The sequence below is a fragment of the Astatotilapia calliptera genome, chromosome 8 (assembly GCF_900246225.1).
Source record: "Astatotilapia calliptera chromosome 8, fAstCal1.2, whole genome shotgun sequence".
NCBI lineage: Eukaryota > Metazoa > Chordata > Actinopteri > Cichliformes > Cichlidae > Astatotilapia > Astatotilapia calliptera.
The window spans coordinates 13,243,767-13,264,040 of NC_039309.1; the positions used below are offsets into that span (position 1 = coordinate 13,243,767).

At 39.7% G+C, this 20,274-nt stretch overlaps 1 protein-coding gene across 1 annotated transcript in view; it reads left to right on the forward strand.

Moving 5' to 3' along the window:
- The window catches only part of LOC113028436 (rho-related GTP-binding protein RhoN-like), a 33,987-nt gene that overhangs the window by 11,311 nt on the left and 2,402 nt on the right, over window positions 1-20,274 (forward strand). Inside the window, exons 3-4 of the mRNA XM_026178695.1 lie at window positions 12,315-12,424; window positions 16,553-16,687. Coding sequence (XP_026034480.1) covers window positions 12,315-12,424; window positions 16,553-16,687 — 245 coding nt within the window. The remainder of the gene's footprint in view (window positions 1-12,314; window positions 12,425-16,552; window positions 16,688-20,274) is intronic.

Genomic DNA, 20,274 nt, shown 5'->3' on the forward strand with positions numbered 1-20,274 from the left:
AAATGTAGTGAAGTACTGCTGGTCACTTCAATACATGAGTTGCATAAGTTTTAGCTAATGTAATTACCATGGCAACATCATGGCAATGTCATGGCAACTGGGTATATCACTCATGTAGCACGTTGTCTGACAGTGTGTTTAAAATATTTACTTTTAACCTGATATAACACATTCCAGCAGCACAGGAAAAAGAAAGGCAGAATTTACTGGTTAATCCAGATAAGTAGAATGATAATAAAAGGTCAGAGTACAATAAAAGTCCTTGGAACTGGTTAAATGTGCTCCAACATAGCAAAAAGTTAAACCATGAGAAGAAAATTACCTGTGACTGTAGCTCTACTGCTAACTTCCTTTAGCATTTATTTAATCTTTCGTATTCTCTGTTATATTCTGGTTCCTTTTCTTGATTTCGTAATGTTTAGTTATTATCTTTTGTGATCCCTTTGTTCCCCCAGTCAGACCCCAGTATCTGTCTGGTCTTTGTGTAGCTTCTGTCTCGTATCTAGTCACAGGCTTAGTATTGGTTATGTTTCCTGTTTTATTGTGATAGCGTGTTGTCTAGTGTTCCCTTATTATTAATGATTTGCTCCTACTTTGTTTCCCATGTGTCTCCACTTCCCCTAACCACCCGTGTGTGTGTGTGTGTGTGTGTGTGTGTGTGTGTGTGTGTGTGTGTGTGTGTGTGTGTGTGTGTGTGTAATGTCTCAGTTTCCTCTTGTCCTTTGTCAGAGTGTACTGTTCAATTTCTCGGTGTTGGTCTGGTTCCTGATCTTTGGCTCCTAGAATCTCAGTTTCTTTACGAGTTTATAGTTTACAGTTTTCCCTTAAGTTCTGCGTTTGAATCATGTAGTTAAATATATCAGCTCAATAAAGGGCTCGCCTTTACTTAAACCTCCACCTGCCTCTGTGTCTGCATCTTGGATCCTTCTGTACTCACTGAAAAGATTTTATTACACACTTTGTTTAGACACACAGGCCACTCAAGGGGTATATCCACTTAAGACCCTCTCCATCCCTTATCTATAATGCACGATGCAGCTTTGACCACTCACTTCAACCCCCCAACACCTGCCATTACTCCTACAGCAGGAGGTGGTGGATGGTTTTGACCTTGTTTCTACTGCATGTGATTCACCATAATTAAAGTACAAGCATGAGTGAACCTGGTTTTCTGTTTTCTGTATTCACGTTAAAGTAAAGTAAAATCCCTGAAATACAAAGTAATTAAGTGAATGCGTGCACACAAAAGACAGGGATGAACCAATAATGAGAACGATGGACCAGTTGATGGAGATGCGCCACAGAAAAATGAAATGAACTGTTAATTTAAAACACACATAATCTACACAGAGGGACGGTGTCAGGGTAGGAATAGTGATCCTGAAAATGTTGATGGTTCAGCTTTCTCTTACTGAGCTCAGGTTTGCATTCACACTGTGTCCCTCAGATTAGAAGGGGCTTGCTGTTTCAGCTACTTTTCATTGCTTCTAACAAATACACTCTTGGCCCAACTATTGCAAATTGGTGCTCCTGATTGGACAATTAAGTTCATGACAATCTTTATAGTGGAAATTGTGCCGAGCTGCAACCAACAATTAGGCACACACACTCGGTTCATTCTCAGTAGATCACATCAGAAGACATCAGAAGACTATGAATATACCAATTCATGTACCAAATTTACCTTTAATTGTTATTAGTTATAACATAAGATTTACATTTGAAAAGATTTACTTTGTTTGACCCAAATAATCATTCAGAAATGATCAAAATCATTTTCTGTCGGTTGATTAAATGTTTGGTTGTCGTACCTCCAACTTCTTAAATGTCATGGCGCATTAAAAATAATTACCGACAAGCACAAAATGTGTAGTCGTGTAAACGCTGCGTTTAGTTACCACTCGATGACATTTCAGCTCTGCACAGAAGAAAACTGTGATTCTGTTTCTTAATTAACTCAAATTTAGGCAAAACACTTTAAGAGCTTAAGAGCTTACTAGATCATGCAAATTTGTGATATTTAAACTACATTCAAAAGGTCTGGTCCAGACAAGTGGTGAACAACGAATGTTTTTATACTTTAAGTTTAAATGTAGAATGCGGTGCATGGAGTCACATACAGTTGGGCTGGTTGAGGCCCAGATGCCAGTCTGTTCCCTCTGTCATTAATTTAAAAGACTCCTGCTGGATTACTGCTGATTTCAGGCAAAGTATGCTCAGTGGCAGCGCTCTCCCTCTATGCCTGTTGAGTTAGAAAAATAACATCATATACAGTTTTTCAGCGAAATCCAGCCAGGTTACAGCTGCTACTTGGCAACACTCTAAATGAAAAACTTTAGCTAGGCTTGGGTATAAACAGAGACAGTGTAATCTTGTTCCTGATGGCTCATAATTTGAAGAGTTTCCAATAAAGAGCTGGTGCCACTTCAGCGTTCAGCAAAATAACAGACAGATCACATACTCCAGCATGAGTGTGGTAAAGAAAATCCAAATCTGTTGTCACATTGCTGACAACCACATTGTGCAAAATGTGTCTGTCTGTGCCTGCGACTGCCAGGACCAGCTTCACTCAGTCCTCCACGCTGCTTTTCAGGCTATTATTGTTCAGTATTCAAGCAGAGAGGTATGCATAACAACAAGCACGGTGTGCTCTGGTTACATGAATCTCTGATTCATGTACACCTAAAATGGATTATTCTCAGTACAGAAGAGAACGGCTTACCTGAGGAGCAGTCCTAGCCTTCTCCTCGTTTTTTCCTATCAAAATAAGAGTTCCAGTTATCATAAATGTGGTGCGTGACGAGGTCATGGCATTAATTGATATATATCAGCTATTAAGAATAAATAGAAAACTTCTGTAACATGAATTTTTTTATTATCTAATGGCAGCCGTCAGTGGATGGATTTACACTTGTCATGGTTCAGCTACCATCATCCTGACCATATATGACCATCTGTTATGGCGTGAGCAAAGTTCCATACAAAGGTCGTATGATGACCTCTGTGCTGTCTCCATGGCAACTGAGAAAATTCCATCTGTTTATAAACGGTACTTGACTTTGACCCAATGGGTCAGGGGATGTGCGACCGAGTATGATGTAATTAGACTTTTTCAGGTGCTTCACTTCCCAAACACAGACAAGCACAGAGTCCAAGGGGTTAGAAGACTGATATGATATATCATCACTTAACAAGTTCATAATATTTGATTGATGGAGCATAGGCCTTTCCCTCAATCCCTTATATGATGAATTTATAACACAAGCTTTAATGGCTCAGTTACATTAGGAATAAAAAGAGACACAATCTGCTGGAGAATAGCTCTTTCAGTCACTTTTGATTGCAAGATAGTTACACAGGTCTCCTGATTGGGTAGCAACCTGTCCCCAAACAGTTGCAGTTTAACTCAGACTGACTGAAGTGATTGACGAATGTAAAGGTTTGCAAATAATCACCATCTCATTGATAAATGCATACAAGTCTGTCAGTCTGCGCTGATGAGCGCACAGGCAACATATCTGCAAAGGGGAGTCAACTGGTTGCCACCTGTTATATTCTGGTTTTATTCCTACGCAAAAGCAAGATTGCTGAGAGCCTTTGCAGTTTTGCAGTAAAATTGCAATCCTGCAGTAACTACGTCAGTATTTTTAGAGCAGTTTCTGACTTTCTGTTTCAGCTCTCTCAGGACTTTAAATGTAAGTAGTTAAATTGTGAATGTGAATTTCTGTGCATGCAAACGGCAACAGATTTGGAGTTTTCACCATTTAGCAGTGAATCGCCATATTATCACAAACAGATTGCAAGTAATTTTCACCTTGACCCTGTTGAAATGCAAACTGATACAGTGAAATCCGTCTTATTGCTGTTTTATCATCGTCTTGATGCCCCGTGGTTCCCGTCTTCAAAGCAACCAGTTCAAAGGCAACGAGATCACGGTTCCATTTGCCGCAGTCGCAATAATTTTGTTAGTGCTGCAGTCTCCAACCGCTGTTTTCCTTAGTGTGACTTTAGCACAAGAATATTGTTATCTCCAAGTCTAGATAACCCTGATGACATCATTAGGTTGCTCGGAGATGATGTTAGACATCAAGCATTTGTTTTGATTTTGGCTTTGTTTGCTCCACTGCCCTTAGATTAGAAACATTAAAACGCTCTAATGTGTCTAGAAAACTTTGTAGCTCAATAGCTTTGCAACTCGCTTTGTTTAAGTGGCAGACAAAGAGATAACAGAGGAAAATGAATAAAACTTTTATGTTAAAATGATGATGCTTTAGCTTTTTACAGAGCAGCAGACAAAGCAGCAGACTGTCTGCTCTGCACGGTGTCTCAGAGTGTTTACGAATGTACGCCGAGTGATCAGCCTCGTGGAGCATGCATACAGAGTGGACTCTATCGCTGCCTGGTGCTCAACCGAACTTACAGGCTGATTCCATATTGTCTGCATATTTCACACAGCATGAGTACGTAGCACTAATGCTCAGCCACTGCAGGGGGCATTATTTATATGTTCGAGGCGTAGCAGATGAATGCATTAATCAATAGCATTCATTTCTTGTGCTGTTTTCTGTCTGGATGTATTTCAGGAATGAAAACCCAAACTATTTCTTCAGAAGGGCATGACTAGGACAAACAGGATTTTAATATTAATGAACATTTCTGCGCTGTGATGAAAGTTGGCAGGAAAAAGCGCCATAAGAGGGGATTAATAATGATTTTCTGTGCTAACATCTCAAAAGGTGTGTGTGTATGTGAGTCTGTTTCTTCAGAATCATGCAGCTATGCATACAAAAGGCTACGACAAGTCTGATTGTCTCTTATCAGCAGCTTTACAGCTTTGAGCTTGACTAACCCGAGACATTACCCAAAATACAGCACAGGAGGTTTAATAATGAGTTTTTACAAGTTCAGACAAAATATAAAAAAGAGATATCTCTGGAGCACATATATAAAAAATCACTAACAAGATTTGGCATATTAAACATAAAATAGATAATATTCCTTCCTTATTTTCTAAATTAAGAAACCTGCCCATCGGGGATCGTTTAAGGCTGCTCCTCAAGGAATTCTGCTTCATAAAAAGTGAACTTCTCTAAAACGTGCAGGTGGCTGATGAATTAAACAAAAAACAAACAAACACAATAATTAAAAAAGATTACGAGGCTACAGATTCTTAAACTGGACTGATCAAATATCAGGGAGGATTTTACCGATAAGGCCATTCAGAGGATGGGGCGCTGCACTGGAACTGTTGGCGAGAAACATTTTCGGTGAGGTAAAGATTTTCTTTTCTACCATTTTTCTTAAGAGCAGCACACTGGCACCATGCGTATGACAAACGTTCTTGTTTACTACGCGCTTCCCTCATCAGTTTACAGCGATGTGAAACAATTAGTCAGGAAGAAGTGTTGAAATGATGGAAAAGCTTTTTCCACCAAAACTCTTCTCCTTGCAGCTTTTGTAGTGTGAGCTGTTTTTTTTTTTCTTTATTGATTTACACTCAACAGCCACTTTATTAGGTACACTTTACTAGTACTGGGCTGGACTCTGCTTTTGCCTTTAGAACTGACTTAATTCTTCAATCGACAACGTGGAAACATTCCTCTGAGATTTTGGCCTGTTTTCACTCGACAGCATCGCTCAGCTGCTGCAGATTTGGTGGCTGCACCTCTGAATTCAGCTCTTGTTTGAGAGGTTTTGACATGGAGCATCCCCCTATACATCCCCCATCTACACCACCACCACTAGCATGAGACACTGGTGCAAGGCAGGATGGATCCATGCTTTCATGTGCTTTACATCAAATTCTAATCCTACCATTCAAATGAGACCAGGCAATGTTTTTTGAATCTTCTGTAGTCCAATTTTGGTGAGCCCATGTGAACTGTATGATGCTGTGTCCCATCTGTTTCAAGGTTTATTTGTTACGCGTTCAGAGATGCTCTTCTGCAAACTTTTTGGTTGTAACAAGTGGTTATTGTAGTTCTAGTTGCTTTCCTATCAGCTCAAAGCAGCCTCGGCAGTCTTCTCCAACCTCTGGCATCAATCTGTATTCTTTGTAAACCCTTAGTGTGAGAAAACTGTAGCAGATCAGCAGTTTCTGAAACAATCAGACCAGACCGCGTGGGCTTCTGATGCTGGGTTTGAACTTCAGCAGGTTCTCTTGATCATGTATATGATTAGCTGGCTAATTATTTGCAGGTGTAACTAATCAGTTGGCTGGTGAGTGTGTCCTGTATGGGGTTGAACTGGATCAGAAGACATTAGTGATTAGTTATTTTAATATGTCACTTTCAGTTCTTCAAAATTGGAAAAACATATATGCAGCTGTAGCCCTACATCACCTTCCCAGGTCTGCCTCCTGTACCTTGAGGATATTTCCAGACAGTGTCATCTGCATCTCGTTGGAGTTCTCATTATCAATTAATAGCCAACGTTTTGATATTTATTAAACATCCAGATGTGATGCAAATAAAGAATCGTGTTTTAAATAGTCTCACAGCTCTGTGTAGTGACCACTTGACCCTATGGCAGCTTGTGTGCACTCAGATTTTTCAAAGCGTTTTGTAGAGTTTGACTGAGAATCCTTCCTAAAATGTAAAATTCAAGCAGCATCAGAAGATTTTTTAGAAGGACAAACATCTCGAAACAGAGAGAACAGCCAAAGGTGGAACACAAGTGGATTACATAAAATTACACGAGTGCTTGGAGAGTAAATGCGTATGAGTTACAAACAAAGAGGAAAAAAGGAAATGCAGATTTTTGTAGGCACCAAACATCAAAGCATGAAAACCTCATGTGGAGTCACAGCATGGTGCTGCTGTTTCCCAGACTGCTTTGCATCACTGTACCAAACATAATACATCAGCCACACATCTGAAACATACTGACATTTATTTTCTGTAGATTGTTTACATCCCAGAGTTTTCCATTTGTGGAAAGTGCATCTGGTAGTACATTTCGGGTCCAAGCTACATCTGCAAACTCTTCTTAGCTGTAAATGCAATTAAACATCCAAATCTTGTTCTGCATGATGGCTGAAGCCCGTGTACTCTGAATGCCTTAAATGACACTAACGTCGTTTCTTTGAGATTGCTAAATTCATGCAGTACCCCTGAGGCGTCGCATGTGTCTTTTATGAGTTTGATCAGAGGGTTTTACTCAGAGACAGATGGACTGATCTTGCTACAACAGCAGGAAACTCCCCATGAGGGGCATCATACTACAAGTCCCAGAGAGCGTCAGAAAAGCTCAGATCAATACACATTAGCCTCTGCTCGAGTGCTGAACATGGATTAGCTGACTTCATGGAACCTTGAAGCTTCCAGTGTCTGCATGTGTGTCTGTGTGTGTGTGTGTGTGTGTGTCAGCATGGACGGGACAGACAGCGCGATCAGCAATCCGCCCAGTGATGTTTAAAAGATCCCAAAGCGCAAGTCCATCTTTTCAGACGAACTGCAAAAGTTGCAACTGCAAAAAAATTTCCCTTAATCTGGTATAACACTGACAGGTGATATGAATAACACTGATTATCTCTTCATCATGGCGCCTGTTAGTGAGTGGGATATATTAGGGAGCAAGTCAACATTATGTTGTTGGAGTTGATGTGTTGGAAGCCTGTAAAATGTGCAAGTGGAAGGATTTGTGCAGGTCTGAGAAAGACCAGATTGTGATGGTTAGACAAGTGGGTCAGACCATCTCCAACAAAGGAAAGAACAGTAAGGGAACTAGCATCAGGGCGTTCCGATCCAAAAAGTTCATGCTCGTTCTGATAAAAAGGTGTCAGGATACAGAATCTATTGCAGTTTGTTGCACATGGGGCTGCATAGCTGCAGACCAGACATAGGTGCCCATGCTGATCCCTGTCCACTGCAGAAAGTGCCAACAGTGGACACGTGAGCATCGGAACTGCACAACGGAGCAATGGAAAAAGGTCGGGAAATGGTGGCCTGGTGTGATGAGTCTTGTTTTCTTTTACACATGGATGGCCGGGTGCATGTCAGTCGCTTACCTGAGAAACATGGGAAGAAGGCAAGCCAGCGGAGGCAGTCTGATGCTATGCACAATGTTCTGTTTGGAAACCTTAAGTCCTGCCATCCATGTGTACCGCCTACCTAAACATTATTGCAGACATTGGACGTCTCTTCATGGTCACAAAGCAAAAAAGGTTCAGGAATGATTTGAGGCTTCCAAATTTAAACTGCATATAATGTTCAGCCATAATAAATGTCGTCACATTATGTTATTTCATATACAAGAAACAGCCACAAATATCATGCTTTTTGCTGCCTTACCATTAATTTATCCTACTGCTATGGATTGAAAGGATTTTAATGATGCCAGTAGCAATCTTTCTCGATTTGCTTAATAATTCCAATTCAATTTTCTTTCTATGGGAGATTAAAACGTTCACAGATTTTCAGCAACACAACAGTTTTATTATCTCTGAGTCAGAGCGTGGTGTAGAAAACGGAGTAGAGAAGCAAGTTGGATGCGTTTCAGGTTTGCAAAAGGTTAGCGTCTATGAATTTGTTGTAATGGTTTTGCAGCTGTTAAAAAAAATCAGAGCCAGAAAATAATATAAGGATTTGATAAGCCCGGCGGCATGTAATACTTGTGTAGCTGTGTTCAGTTTTGTTGTACAGAGTTGAACTGACAGGATGTGACTCCAGGCGACTGAAATGAAACAGATCATTACACCGACAAAAATGATTTCTGTGAGTTTGAACATTTGTTGGAAATATTTGGCATGATGCGAATGCACAAGCTAATGAAATCTGTAGAACTGGACAAGATGTTTTTAGAAGTTTTAATGCAGAAATGACAGTCCTAATCAAGAATCACAAAGGACTGACTGCTATAACAAGTATGCGATGCAAGGTTATTGCAGTTAATTTAAACTAACTACAAACTAAAACTAGATGTGAAAAGAAATTATTTGGTTTTGTCTGATGAAGGACATGTTTATTGAGGCTCTGGGTATCTACATGGCTGTGATTTAACTGTTTTTAAAATGTTATGTATTTTAATCGTATAATAATAATAATAAAAAACACGTAAACTAATAAAAAATAAACTAAAACAAGAAAATCCACTCTGGGAACCACCTGGAAAAAAAACTGAATCAAAAACAAAAAGTCAAAAGCCAAAATAAAATAAAAATAAAAAACTATATTAGCTCTAATGTGATGCTCACAATTTGCAATGCAGCAGCAAAGTGACCAATAAAAGCAAATTAAAACTACATTAAGCTAAGTTCTGATGAGAAAACTAGACAGAAACAGAAACTTTAACAGGAAACCTCAGAGGCACATGATATACATAAAGAAATACTGATATTACAGTGTTAAAAAACAAATGCCTAGATTATGATTTAAGTAAATAAAACAGTTAAAAGTGTAAAACATAAACCACCACCATTTGAACACATTTCTAAGTACACACTTTCCCCCCCCTCTAAACTGGCACTTGCTTGTCCAACCTTTGAGAACCCCTGATTCGCAGGAGGATCACTGCATTTTGTTTTATTTTCATTAACATCCCGACTACTTTGGAGTCAGAATTGTACGTCCTTTGGCATTTTGCAAGTCGGCATGAGTCTCAGTGATGGTACCTGAACAAAACACATTACTCTGCATAGTTGTAGCCTATATAGACCTGGTGTAAGAGGAACTGCTTACTGAGCATCTCTGCAAATGACTTCTTTTACAACATCTCATCCTACTGCCCAGAATGAGCGAGCAATATTTCATATAGAAAGTTTGAACTTGCATGCCTGTGTTTTTCTTGCTTCTCTTCACAGTTTTCTCTGTGACCTATATTTCTGCCACTGACACAAACCTAAAGGAGAAAACGGTGTCATAATCAAATAAGAAATATGTAAAAATGCAAAGGACCAACTGCAGAGACAAAGACTCAAACTTTTGCACTTTATGACTGCCATCTGATGCAGCTAAAGAACAGCCATCTCAGCTAGTACGCGTGCGAAGGGAGTCTGAGGAGGTTGTTCGATGGTTTATGGCAACTGTCAGATGCACTTCCATGCTCCCTCTCTTTCTTAAGCCCTGCTTCCATTAATCATCCTCATTTCCTGTGGACGTTAAAGACGTATCCTGCACCTGCAAAATGCTAAAGCACAAAAGGGGAAAGTGGGTGTGTGTGGTATGTGTGAAAGCTGGGGGCAGGAATTAGTCAAAGAGACAGGGGAGAAAATGGTTGTGCCCTTTAGTTTGACATTTTTGACCACAGCAACACACGTGCGCGAACACATTTTTGCTTTGGGGCCAAATTCTGACGGCGCAACACTAATGAGGGTAAATGTGTCTACTTTTTTCCTTTTTTTGCAGTCCTGTGCCTCCAGGTGTGAAGATGCTGTGTAATCAGAATTTGAAATGTCTTAGTTTTATGTTTTATCAACTATTATGATAAGATTTTAATCCTATAATTGAATTACTAAAATCCGTGAGCTAACATGAGGCTGCCCCCGCCCCAAGGATTTATTTCTAACAAGTAAAAGGTTAGATCCATTGTAAAATTGTCAATAAACAACCCACAAACAGAGCACATCTGCTCACCTAAACTTATAATGAGCAACGGTAGGCTACAAATAGTTCAAACAGGGTCCCCAAACTTTTAAAATTCTTCTCACTTTGAGTTTAAGGTATTCTAATAGCACTAAATCAAACAGCACTCACTGCCAGCATTTATTTTCTCAAGACTGGATCGTTGACTCTCTGGCATTAATGAGAAGCAACTTTCCAGTTTCCAGCTGGTTCCGAATTCAGCAGCTCTGCTTCTTACTGGTTTCTGCAGACAGACTTCTTACCTACGCTGGCTTAGCTCCACTGGCTTCCTGTGCATTTCTACAATTGATTTTCAGATTTTAATGATCGCTTTCAAAGCTCGTCTGGATCTGGCCACAAGGTACATAGAAGAACCATTTTTCTAATAAGAGCATGCTCACAGCCTTAGATCATGAAGAGACCTTTGGATCTTCATTTCTAGCATGGTGGTTTACACTTTTGCCTGATAAGCAAAAGATCACCAAAGTTTGACCACTAAAGGACACACAAATCCAGTTGGGGGTAATGTCAGGAATGGCATCAGGTGTTTATTTTAAAAAATATTTTTTTAAAGGGATTCTTTTACCTGTGATGTCTTCTGTCGTCTGGTTATTATCCTTTAGTTGTCTTGCGAGCTGCCTGCTCCAGCCCTCCATATATCTGACTTATTTTTTAATTCCTTTTGTAATATGTGTGTGTTGGGTGGGTAATATTAAATCTTTCACTAATCCACTGCAGTGTGATGTTGTTGCCTGTGATATAGGTAAGAATACAGAACAATGTGAGGCAGGTTGTTAAATGAAATCAACAGTTTTTACCATGTCTAGTGCTTAAAGATCAGTAGCTCAATAGTGAAGTCATGATCATGCACATTGGTGCATCGGTTAGCACTTTGGATTGAGATTTAAAAAAAAATCTTGATAAATGTTTGATTTGATTGGTTGATAGTAGGTTAGTCTTGTTCTACTGACCTTCATAAGTGAAATACATTTCTTTCCCAGGACTGCGTATAGTTGGCTAACAGGCCAATATTTTTCAGTCATTTGAGTACAGAATGAGTCATAACACACGTTTAATTATTCAGGGTAAAAGTTGTAAACTTGTAACATGAATTAAATCCCACAAACTTCATTACTTTTCAATTTAAAAGTTGGGCTTTTTTTAAAAATAACTTCAAACGAGCCAAATTGATTTCTGTGCTTTGGCAGTTGTGTTGCAGAGGATTCGGTCGGGTTCTGTGGGAATTTTCTGTCAATGCATTTTTTTGTTACGTTGCCAAAGCTCTGTGCACGGTGACAAAGGCACCGAGTGCTGAAGACAATGACGGCGAGGGAGACCGTGCCTTTCTGTCTGGATAGGAATGTGTCCCCTTGCCCAGGTCACAACGCTCAGTTCAGTCTGGGCCCCCGACAAAAAAACGCACGCCACTCCATAAAAACATACCAGGTGACGCTTTGTTCGAGTCGTTCATTATATCGCTGTCACACGTCGGTCCCTTTGACTTATTCAAGATGGTCAGAGGCAGACCCGAGGACCCTGTGTTGCGAAAGCAATGAATCACACCCACTTGTAGTCATCTGCAGAGTGGGTAAGCTCATGGTAATTACATTTAATCACAGTGATTACCACTAAATGTGCTCCATAATGACTCTCCTTGTGATGATAAAAAAAAAGTAAACTCTTTGGAAAGTAACTAAATTACATATAATCCATCTGGAAGTGCCGTTCATGTCTGTGTATATTTTCTCCCTGCAGGTTCAGCTTACTATGACAATGTGCGGCCGTTAGCTTATCCTGACTCAGATGCTGTGCTCATCTGTTTTGACATCAGTCGACCGGAGACACTGGACAGCGTACTGAAAAAGGTCAGTGTCACGTTGTTAGATGTGTGAATGTGTCCTCTTTTTTTAATTTTAAGTGCATTTTGTCTCTAATTAGGGCAGTGTAGGTAAAGCAGCCATCTCATTACAATACTCACATTAAATATGCAGGTTGAAGAAGTCATCTCTTCTCTTTATACTGGAAATCGATTCCTCTATAGAGTGACTAGATCTACGTCATCAGAGATATACAGCTTCCAGCTTTCACCATCACGTCTGTGTTCAAGTTAAGGCCACCATGTGTTCATTCACTGATAACCTGATCCGTCAATCTACGATAGGGGAATAAAAAGGAAACGATGAGAAAACATTGCCAGCTGTAGAGGTGGAGACTGGGATAACATTTAAGGTTGGATAATGCTTTGTGAGAGGCATACGCGGACAAGCCAACACATGAGATACAGAGATTAATGAGGATATTGGGAATGAAGTGAGATTCTGGAAGAAAAAAAGATAGATAGCACGAACAAATGGTACAGAAGGGAAAAGGGGGAAGCGATAAAGACTCAAGTAGTGTTCATGTAGCAGAGCATTACTTTGAGAGAATAGTTGTTGTAAAAGGAAAATTAGAGGTTGCAAAAATTGCTTAGGCGGAAGGTTCTCAGAGATGTCAGAACAAAAAGTGCTGTGCATTTATTTGAGACTGAAAGCTTGCAAATGGAAAATACATTTAAAGCAAAGCAAACTGCAGAGAAACAAGACATGGCGGCAGATTGCCATAAAAAATTGAATTAGGTGCATGAGATCGTAGCAAAGGATAAACTTTGTTTCTAAACTTTGGATAGAGTGACCGCTCGACATGTCACTTTGGCATCCCGTGCATGCATTGTAAGACCGGCACATTCACCGCGATTACTAAGGTCATTTGATAAGGTCAAAGTTGAATTTGGTTCTCAAGTGGACCCCCTGTAGACGTGAGAATTCGCTCGGCATTGGCAGATATGCGTTTTCGTCTGGTATTGATGAAGTCATTATAAATAATGGCACGGACGAGAGGAATGTGTCTTCCAAACAGAATCAATTAAACCCTTTTTCTCATGTTTTAAGAGGATTCCGGCTTTCAGGGGATTCATTTTTCCTGCTTTATTGATGGTGAAGAAATTGTTTTTTTTAATACTTCTTCTATCTGAGGCACACAGTTCCATCTGTGAGCACAGAAGCTCCAACAAAAAAAAAAGTTGGCTTAAGAGAACGTAGCTAAAACAGCTTGTGTTAGAAAACGCATGAACTCAGATGCACCTAGGTCCACTATAAGACATGATGAAGAGATAATTAATTTGAACCGTGGATCAAACAGGCAAAAATGAGCATAATGGGTTCACCTCTACCTGACTGCTGTGGTATGTGCACGTTCTTGGTTTGCACACAGTGAGAAAGTGAGGAAAGTAAAAACAACAACCTCCGTTTTTCTTTTTTGATAAACCAGCGCCTCGGCTCCAACAGCTCGCATTCTGCCTCTTTGTGCTGCTTACCAATTCTTAACATTAACACAGACAATAAGCCGCTCTTCCCATGGGCCCTTTGTGACTCATCTAAATTGCTGCTGTTCACCAGTTGCATGCGGTTTGGCACAGGGTCCTATTGAAAGGCAACAGCTCACTCTGCACAACGGCGCGCTAGAGCCCGTAACAGCAGCGACGCAGGCATCCAGGAGAAAAGATCTCTTTGTAAGGGAGAACAAATGGAGCAACAGTGCTCAAAGCAGTCGCCTCTGCCATGGTGTGAGGAGATAATGAAAGGAGTCTCGAAGAGAAAGAGAGCGATAGAGAGAGTTTAATAGCTTGAGTCATATTTTGGCCTGCAATGAGAATTGTCTGTCTCGGTCTTTATACAGCATTTATGTCCATGAGCATTTCCCTTTTTTCCCCCCTCTTCTATCCTTTGATTTGTTGATTGCAGTTTTCAAATACACGATGGAAAATTTAAGACATGGAGTGATATAAATTCCAGTTTCAGAGCAGTGAACAACAGTGCCAGTGTTTCATTTTAATGGTACAGTAAGCCAGAAAATACTGGTGATTGTGTGGGTGTTGCTCCAGCCTTCAACTTCAAGATTTACACATTTTTGATGATGTAGTGTTATAAAGTCTTAATATTTTACTTCCAGTGAGCCAAACTTTCTTGGAATTTTTTAAGTGATCGTGAGTTGTAGTTCTCTGGACTTGCAAAGTTTTTTTTTTTTTTTACTTTGCCTGCTTTTTAATTCATTTTCAGTTCAGGCTGTGTAACAAAACTTTTTCAGAGGATTTTTTTTAAAGCTATAAAAACTCAAAGGATGAACCACAGTGTTATATCTACATACCGCAGAAAAGCAAAGAACCAATTTTAAATTATATCTTTAGGCACTTTACTAGTGGCCTGTCACAAAAACACATAATTTGTTCCCGTTTCCTTCATTGAATAAACAAAACAGGCATAAAATAACATATTTGCACCAACAAGTTGTTTCCCAAAGAGCTATTAGCCAAAAACGTGGCATGTTGCAGTATGACATGAGAGATGCTTCTACATCTACTGGTCACTGAAGCCCCATCAGAAATGGTCTCAGAGGAAGTGTGGCTGTCAAGAAGCTATTATTAAGGAAGGGAAACTTAGAAAGTTAGAGGTATGCCACATTACACTTGACTGAAAGTCAGTGGCATCAGGCCTTATGCCATGATGAATCCAACTTTGAAATATTTGGTTGTCAATATGTACAGAGGAGGTAAATATCAAGTGTCTATGGCCCCTGTGTTGGCTTTGAAGAGCTTTGAATGTCCTTCAAGAAGAACAGAGAATACATATAATCCTCAAAATATTATTTGGTCATACCAAAAATCCTAGAATTCCAAATAAATGGTACGAGCTGGTGCTTTTCCATGAAGAGCTCTAAAAGTCAGAACCAGAATCTTAAAACTGACAAATATTTGTACTTTCCATCAAATATGAAGAAAGGTATCAGGTAAATAACCCGGAATAGAATAAGTTGTTTTCTATGTTATTCGTTTTGTGTTGTAAAATCATTGCAGTGATTGGCTGTACATGAGTATAACAGGTATCATATTTGCTCTTTTTGATTTCTTTTATTTGGTACATTAGAACACAGAGGAATGATATCGGTAACATCTTTATTTTATTTTATTTTTATTTAACATTTCTTTAACCAGGAAGATCCCACTGAGATTAAAAACCTCTTTTTCAAGGGAGACCTGGCCAAGATAGGCAGCAGCAAGTATCTCATAGTTACAAAAATCACGCAATTAAACACAGGCAAGAAGAACACACATGTTAAAAAAACACATTAAAATTCAATTAAAATGATGAGCAAACTAATTGAGATAGTTTGTGAATATTATTAAGTTATTTTTTAGAAATTCATTTTATTATTATTATTTTAGATTTTAGTGTTTCTTTTACAGTTTTTATATGACCAGCCTGTCAGTTCCACATTTTGAATGCCATTAATCTGCAGTCTGTTAATCTGCAAAGAGACTACACAGATAAACTAACTGAATATCACTGCAGCACGGTGAGAAGTTAAACTGCTGGACAGCAGATTTGCAGATGGGATTAAGGCCCTCTCAAGGCAGGAGATAAGAATTTATGACCTGATGGAAAGGAACTGCTCCCAAGTCAAATAAATCTCAATTCAGCACCTCATTTATGAGCATTTTAATAATTGTAGACTGTTCCCACATGTCTGCATACACGGGCATTTTTTAAGCTGTGAACTAGGCGCCTTCATTCCAATTATGGAGCTCTTAAAGCTACAATTTAAAAATGGTAATTTAGAGAAAAATGTGCTTTGGAAATAGTTTGAGGAAGATTTTTTTTCCTCCTTTTCTCCAGTTCAGAGAGAAAGGACTTGACAAGCCTGCAAACAAATCTTACCTAAAATCCACCCAGCCTTATTTCCAAACCGTATTTACCGACATCAACAGTGCGTTCGCTTCAACCAGGTCCTAAAATCTTATGAAAGGCTTCCCAGAAGAGCATATTAGTAAGACGTTAATGTCCAAGGTTTTCAAATGAGATGCAACTATGAACATAGTGCTCAAGTACTCAGAATACTCTCGTACTGTAGCATAATAGAGGTCATGTACACTGATATATGTTTGTCTCTCTGATGCACAGTGGCAAGGTGAAACACAGGAGTTCTGCCCCAATGCCAAAGTGGTGCTTGTCGGCTGCAAGTTGGACATGAGGACGGACCTCAGCGTCATGAGAGAGCTTTCCAAACACAGACTCATTCCTGTCACACATGAGCAGGTGAGGAGTTCACAGAAAGCACCGCTCGCCTCTAAAATTTGAATGGAAATTAGCTGCTTGCCTTTTTCTGTACCCCGACAGTGCTGCAGAAATGCTGCCCGTGAGCAGTTGGTTTTTAAGAAAATTATAACTTTAAGAATATGCATGACGTATAGTTTCAAATGCACAGTTCATTGCGGTTTTCAGCTGCAGTGACATTTATTCGCCTGTAGTAGAAATTATATGGTATCAGCACAGACAAAGGCACCTATTACTTTCCTCCCTTGTGCACACAGGCAAATATTTTTGAAAGTGCATTTGAAGAATGAGACTTGCGTCAGATCATAACTTCCACAAATGTGAAAGCACAACGACTATAAAGGAGCTGGAACTGAAGGAAGAAGAAGACAAACAGCAGGATGTGCGATAATACGATTGTTTTGTTTGTGTCTTGGAGCAATGAGCAGCGGCACGCATGAATTTTAATAGCTTATTTTCATGTAAATGTGAATTTGCTCTCCTTGGCAGCCTTTTGTCAACAAATTAATATTTTCCCACATCTCTGACAAAGCAAAGGTAACGACCTGTATTGTCCTGTCAATAATGACATCAAAATTGGTTCATCACAACCTCAGATTCGTTTCTTGTTATATATATTTTGCTTTGGCTCAAAATTCATAGAGGCTTCTTATTGGACCGAAACATCAACATATTTTTTTTAAGACGTTACTGCAGCTATGCAGGTCATTTAACATGTCTTTTAATACATATATATTGAATTATTTACATCCATACGTAATCATTTTTTAGTGTTAATAGCATAGCAACCAGATAACAGTGAAAAAACAAAGGCTGAGTAATGTGCTTGTACGCCAACTGAGGATTGGTTTTCAAAGGCCTCCAAGTGATGCCTGCTGCACAAAACACTGGACTCAAGTGGTGGGCACTCAAGAGGGCAATCCAATGTAGCCCAGCCATCTGTTGCTTGCCTTTAGACACTCACTATAGGACGTTCTGATGTTTTGGGTTTTGAGGGGTTTTGTTTGGACAACAGCCCCTCAACCAGATGCCATTTGCCTCAGGAGAACCTGTTAGAGGCACGTTGCCCCAGACAATATTGCTCATGGGCTGAGTTGGGCATGCAAGCCCCATCCACTGCTACAAATTAGTGATTTTTGTGATTGAAGCTATTCATTTACCATTTATTTTATGTTCCTGCCCTTATTGCTATGGCCCTGAGCCGTTTCTAGCGGCTGAAGGAATAAAACGCAAGGGGCAGAAAGAGCTTCATCTGCAGGGTGTCCAGGTTCACTGTCAGGATTGGTGCTCTCATTTAAGCTTTCTTCCACAATCCCACACAGATGAAGTGTTTCATGCATGTCCCTGGGTCTCTGGGTCTGACTTGGGAGGGGACTCTAGTGCAGACCTAGAGGATGATGGTACAGTGAGCCGAGATTAGTCTGAAGCCAGGGCCCAGACCTGGATAAGCAGTATAAAAAGGATGAAAGGATGGATCAAGTATTGTTAATCCATATTTATTGGTTGTAATAAACATTACATTTGATATGGCCCTATAATTAAAGGTCTTATGATGGTCCTTAATGTTGCTGATTTTATATCTGTGCTGAAGACTTCTAGAGTGAAACAACGGATAAAAATGTGGTAGGGGACAGGTTTTTGATTGCCTAAGTAATTCTTGAAAGTGCGGTTTCTTAGTGGACCCTATTTAAAGAGCTGCACTGTAAACAGACTGAAACAAGCCGGGAACTTTACGTTTCACCCACTTGACCAACTGATGCGAACCCCAGGGGAGAGCGCAGTCAGCAGAACAAACCGCAAACCAACTGTGTCACTGTTGCTGTAATTGGCTTAAGGGCGTCAAAATAAACACTTGAAGTGCTGGAGCGTTTCCAGTATTACAAAAATAATACAGCTCGAGCCTTTAATATTTTTCACACGAGCAGAAGTAATGTCACCCCATATGGCAGCTAGATGCTGCTTCAATATGGTGCATCAGTAGCACCGAAGGCTGAACACCTACGCTTTCATTTGTTGTACATTTTCCAAGGAAATTGCATGATCAAAAAATAAAGAAATAATGTGACTCAAACTCAGGATGACAGAATGAAAATGTTTTGTTTTGCTACCTAAATCACTAGAAAGCACTGCTGGAAAACAGGTGAGCAAAATAGTACTACATATGAAGCCGAAGCTGTCCAGATGTGAAATGGGGCTAAACTTTCGAGGGAATAAAGTTTTTGCAACTGCAAAGAAAGGCTTTGAATATTTCATAGTGTGGGGGATATTCTCCGTATGCCCTGGCTAGCAATCAGCTATCAGACCTCAGAGGTTGCAGGCTTTTATTAAGAGGGAGGTGTTAGTGCACACGACCAAGTGCAGTGTTCTGCCATCCACAGAAGCAGGGAAGGGATCGTCTAGCAGCATGTGACAATTGCTTACAATAACAAATATTTAGAGAATACTTTTAAAAATGTCCACTGTGTCTGCACTCAGAGTAATGAGTGGCTTTTAAAAATGTTGTGCTTTATTTTATTTCATTGGGTTACACAAGGCTTTCCACAGAATTCTAGTGGTTCAATGTGGTTTAAGGACATCTAAGAATAAATAAATAAAATAAAGCATAGTTTCCACTACATGACCCATCTCTCATCCACACACAAGGTTTTGTATGTTTTTAGCTCTAAGTACTAGCTCTCAGCAGCTCTTTAGGTGAGTCAGTTGCTTTTGGATGACAAACAAACATAAACTAAGCTGTATTTCAAAGCTACACTACACGGCATTTTTATAGTAACAGAAAGAAGTGACTGGATGTATTGTGAAGGCTGTTTTTTGCCTTGAAGCGTGTGCACCAAACCTTAGAACATGCTTTCAAACTATTCTTCTCTCAAGCCATTGTCCCACGGGAACTCTGTATGATATTTCGAGAATGAAGTTGAGATGCATGTGAACACAGCAGGCCACTGTTAAGGTCAGATCTTTATGCAGTACTCAAAAAACTCAATTCGGTTTAGGTGAGGGATGGTGATTGAGTTGAGATTGCGCGCGGTAGTCACATGATGCACACTCGCTCGTTGTGAATTCTCAGGACAATTTAAAAAATGTTGCTCTTGGGGAGCTTAAAGGGTAAAGCCTGTTTATTGGTGGGTCTGTTTAATATGTCTGGCATATATGTCTGCCTGGTAGCATCTGTGCATGTTCAGGTTTGAAGGGCGTAAATAAAAATGCTTAGTGTTAGAGTCACACTGGGACAAAGAGTGGTTGGAAATGGCAGCACGAACAAAATTACTGCAGCTGTTGCCTTTAAGATGGTTTCTTAAGAAGATGGGAATAACATCAACAAACACTTGCAGTCTTTAGTGCATTAAGGTGACAGAAAAACTCCAACAAGACTGATTCAGTCTGCTATCAGTCTGCAACTTGACACAATTCAATCTGCTTTAAAAAATTCAAACCTGATGTAGTTCATGCAGGATGGTGATTTAACTGTAAAGTGCCATAAGTGCTCAGCGACATTGCTGTTATAAAGGAATATAACCACAATACAACCAGTTGGCAGCCAGTTTAATCGAGCCCCAATTATCAAAGAG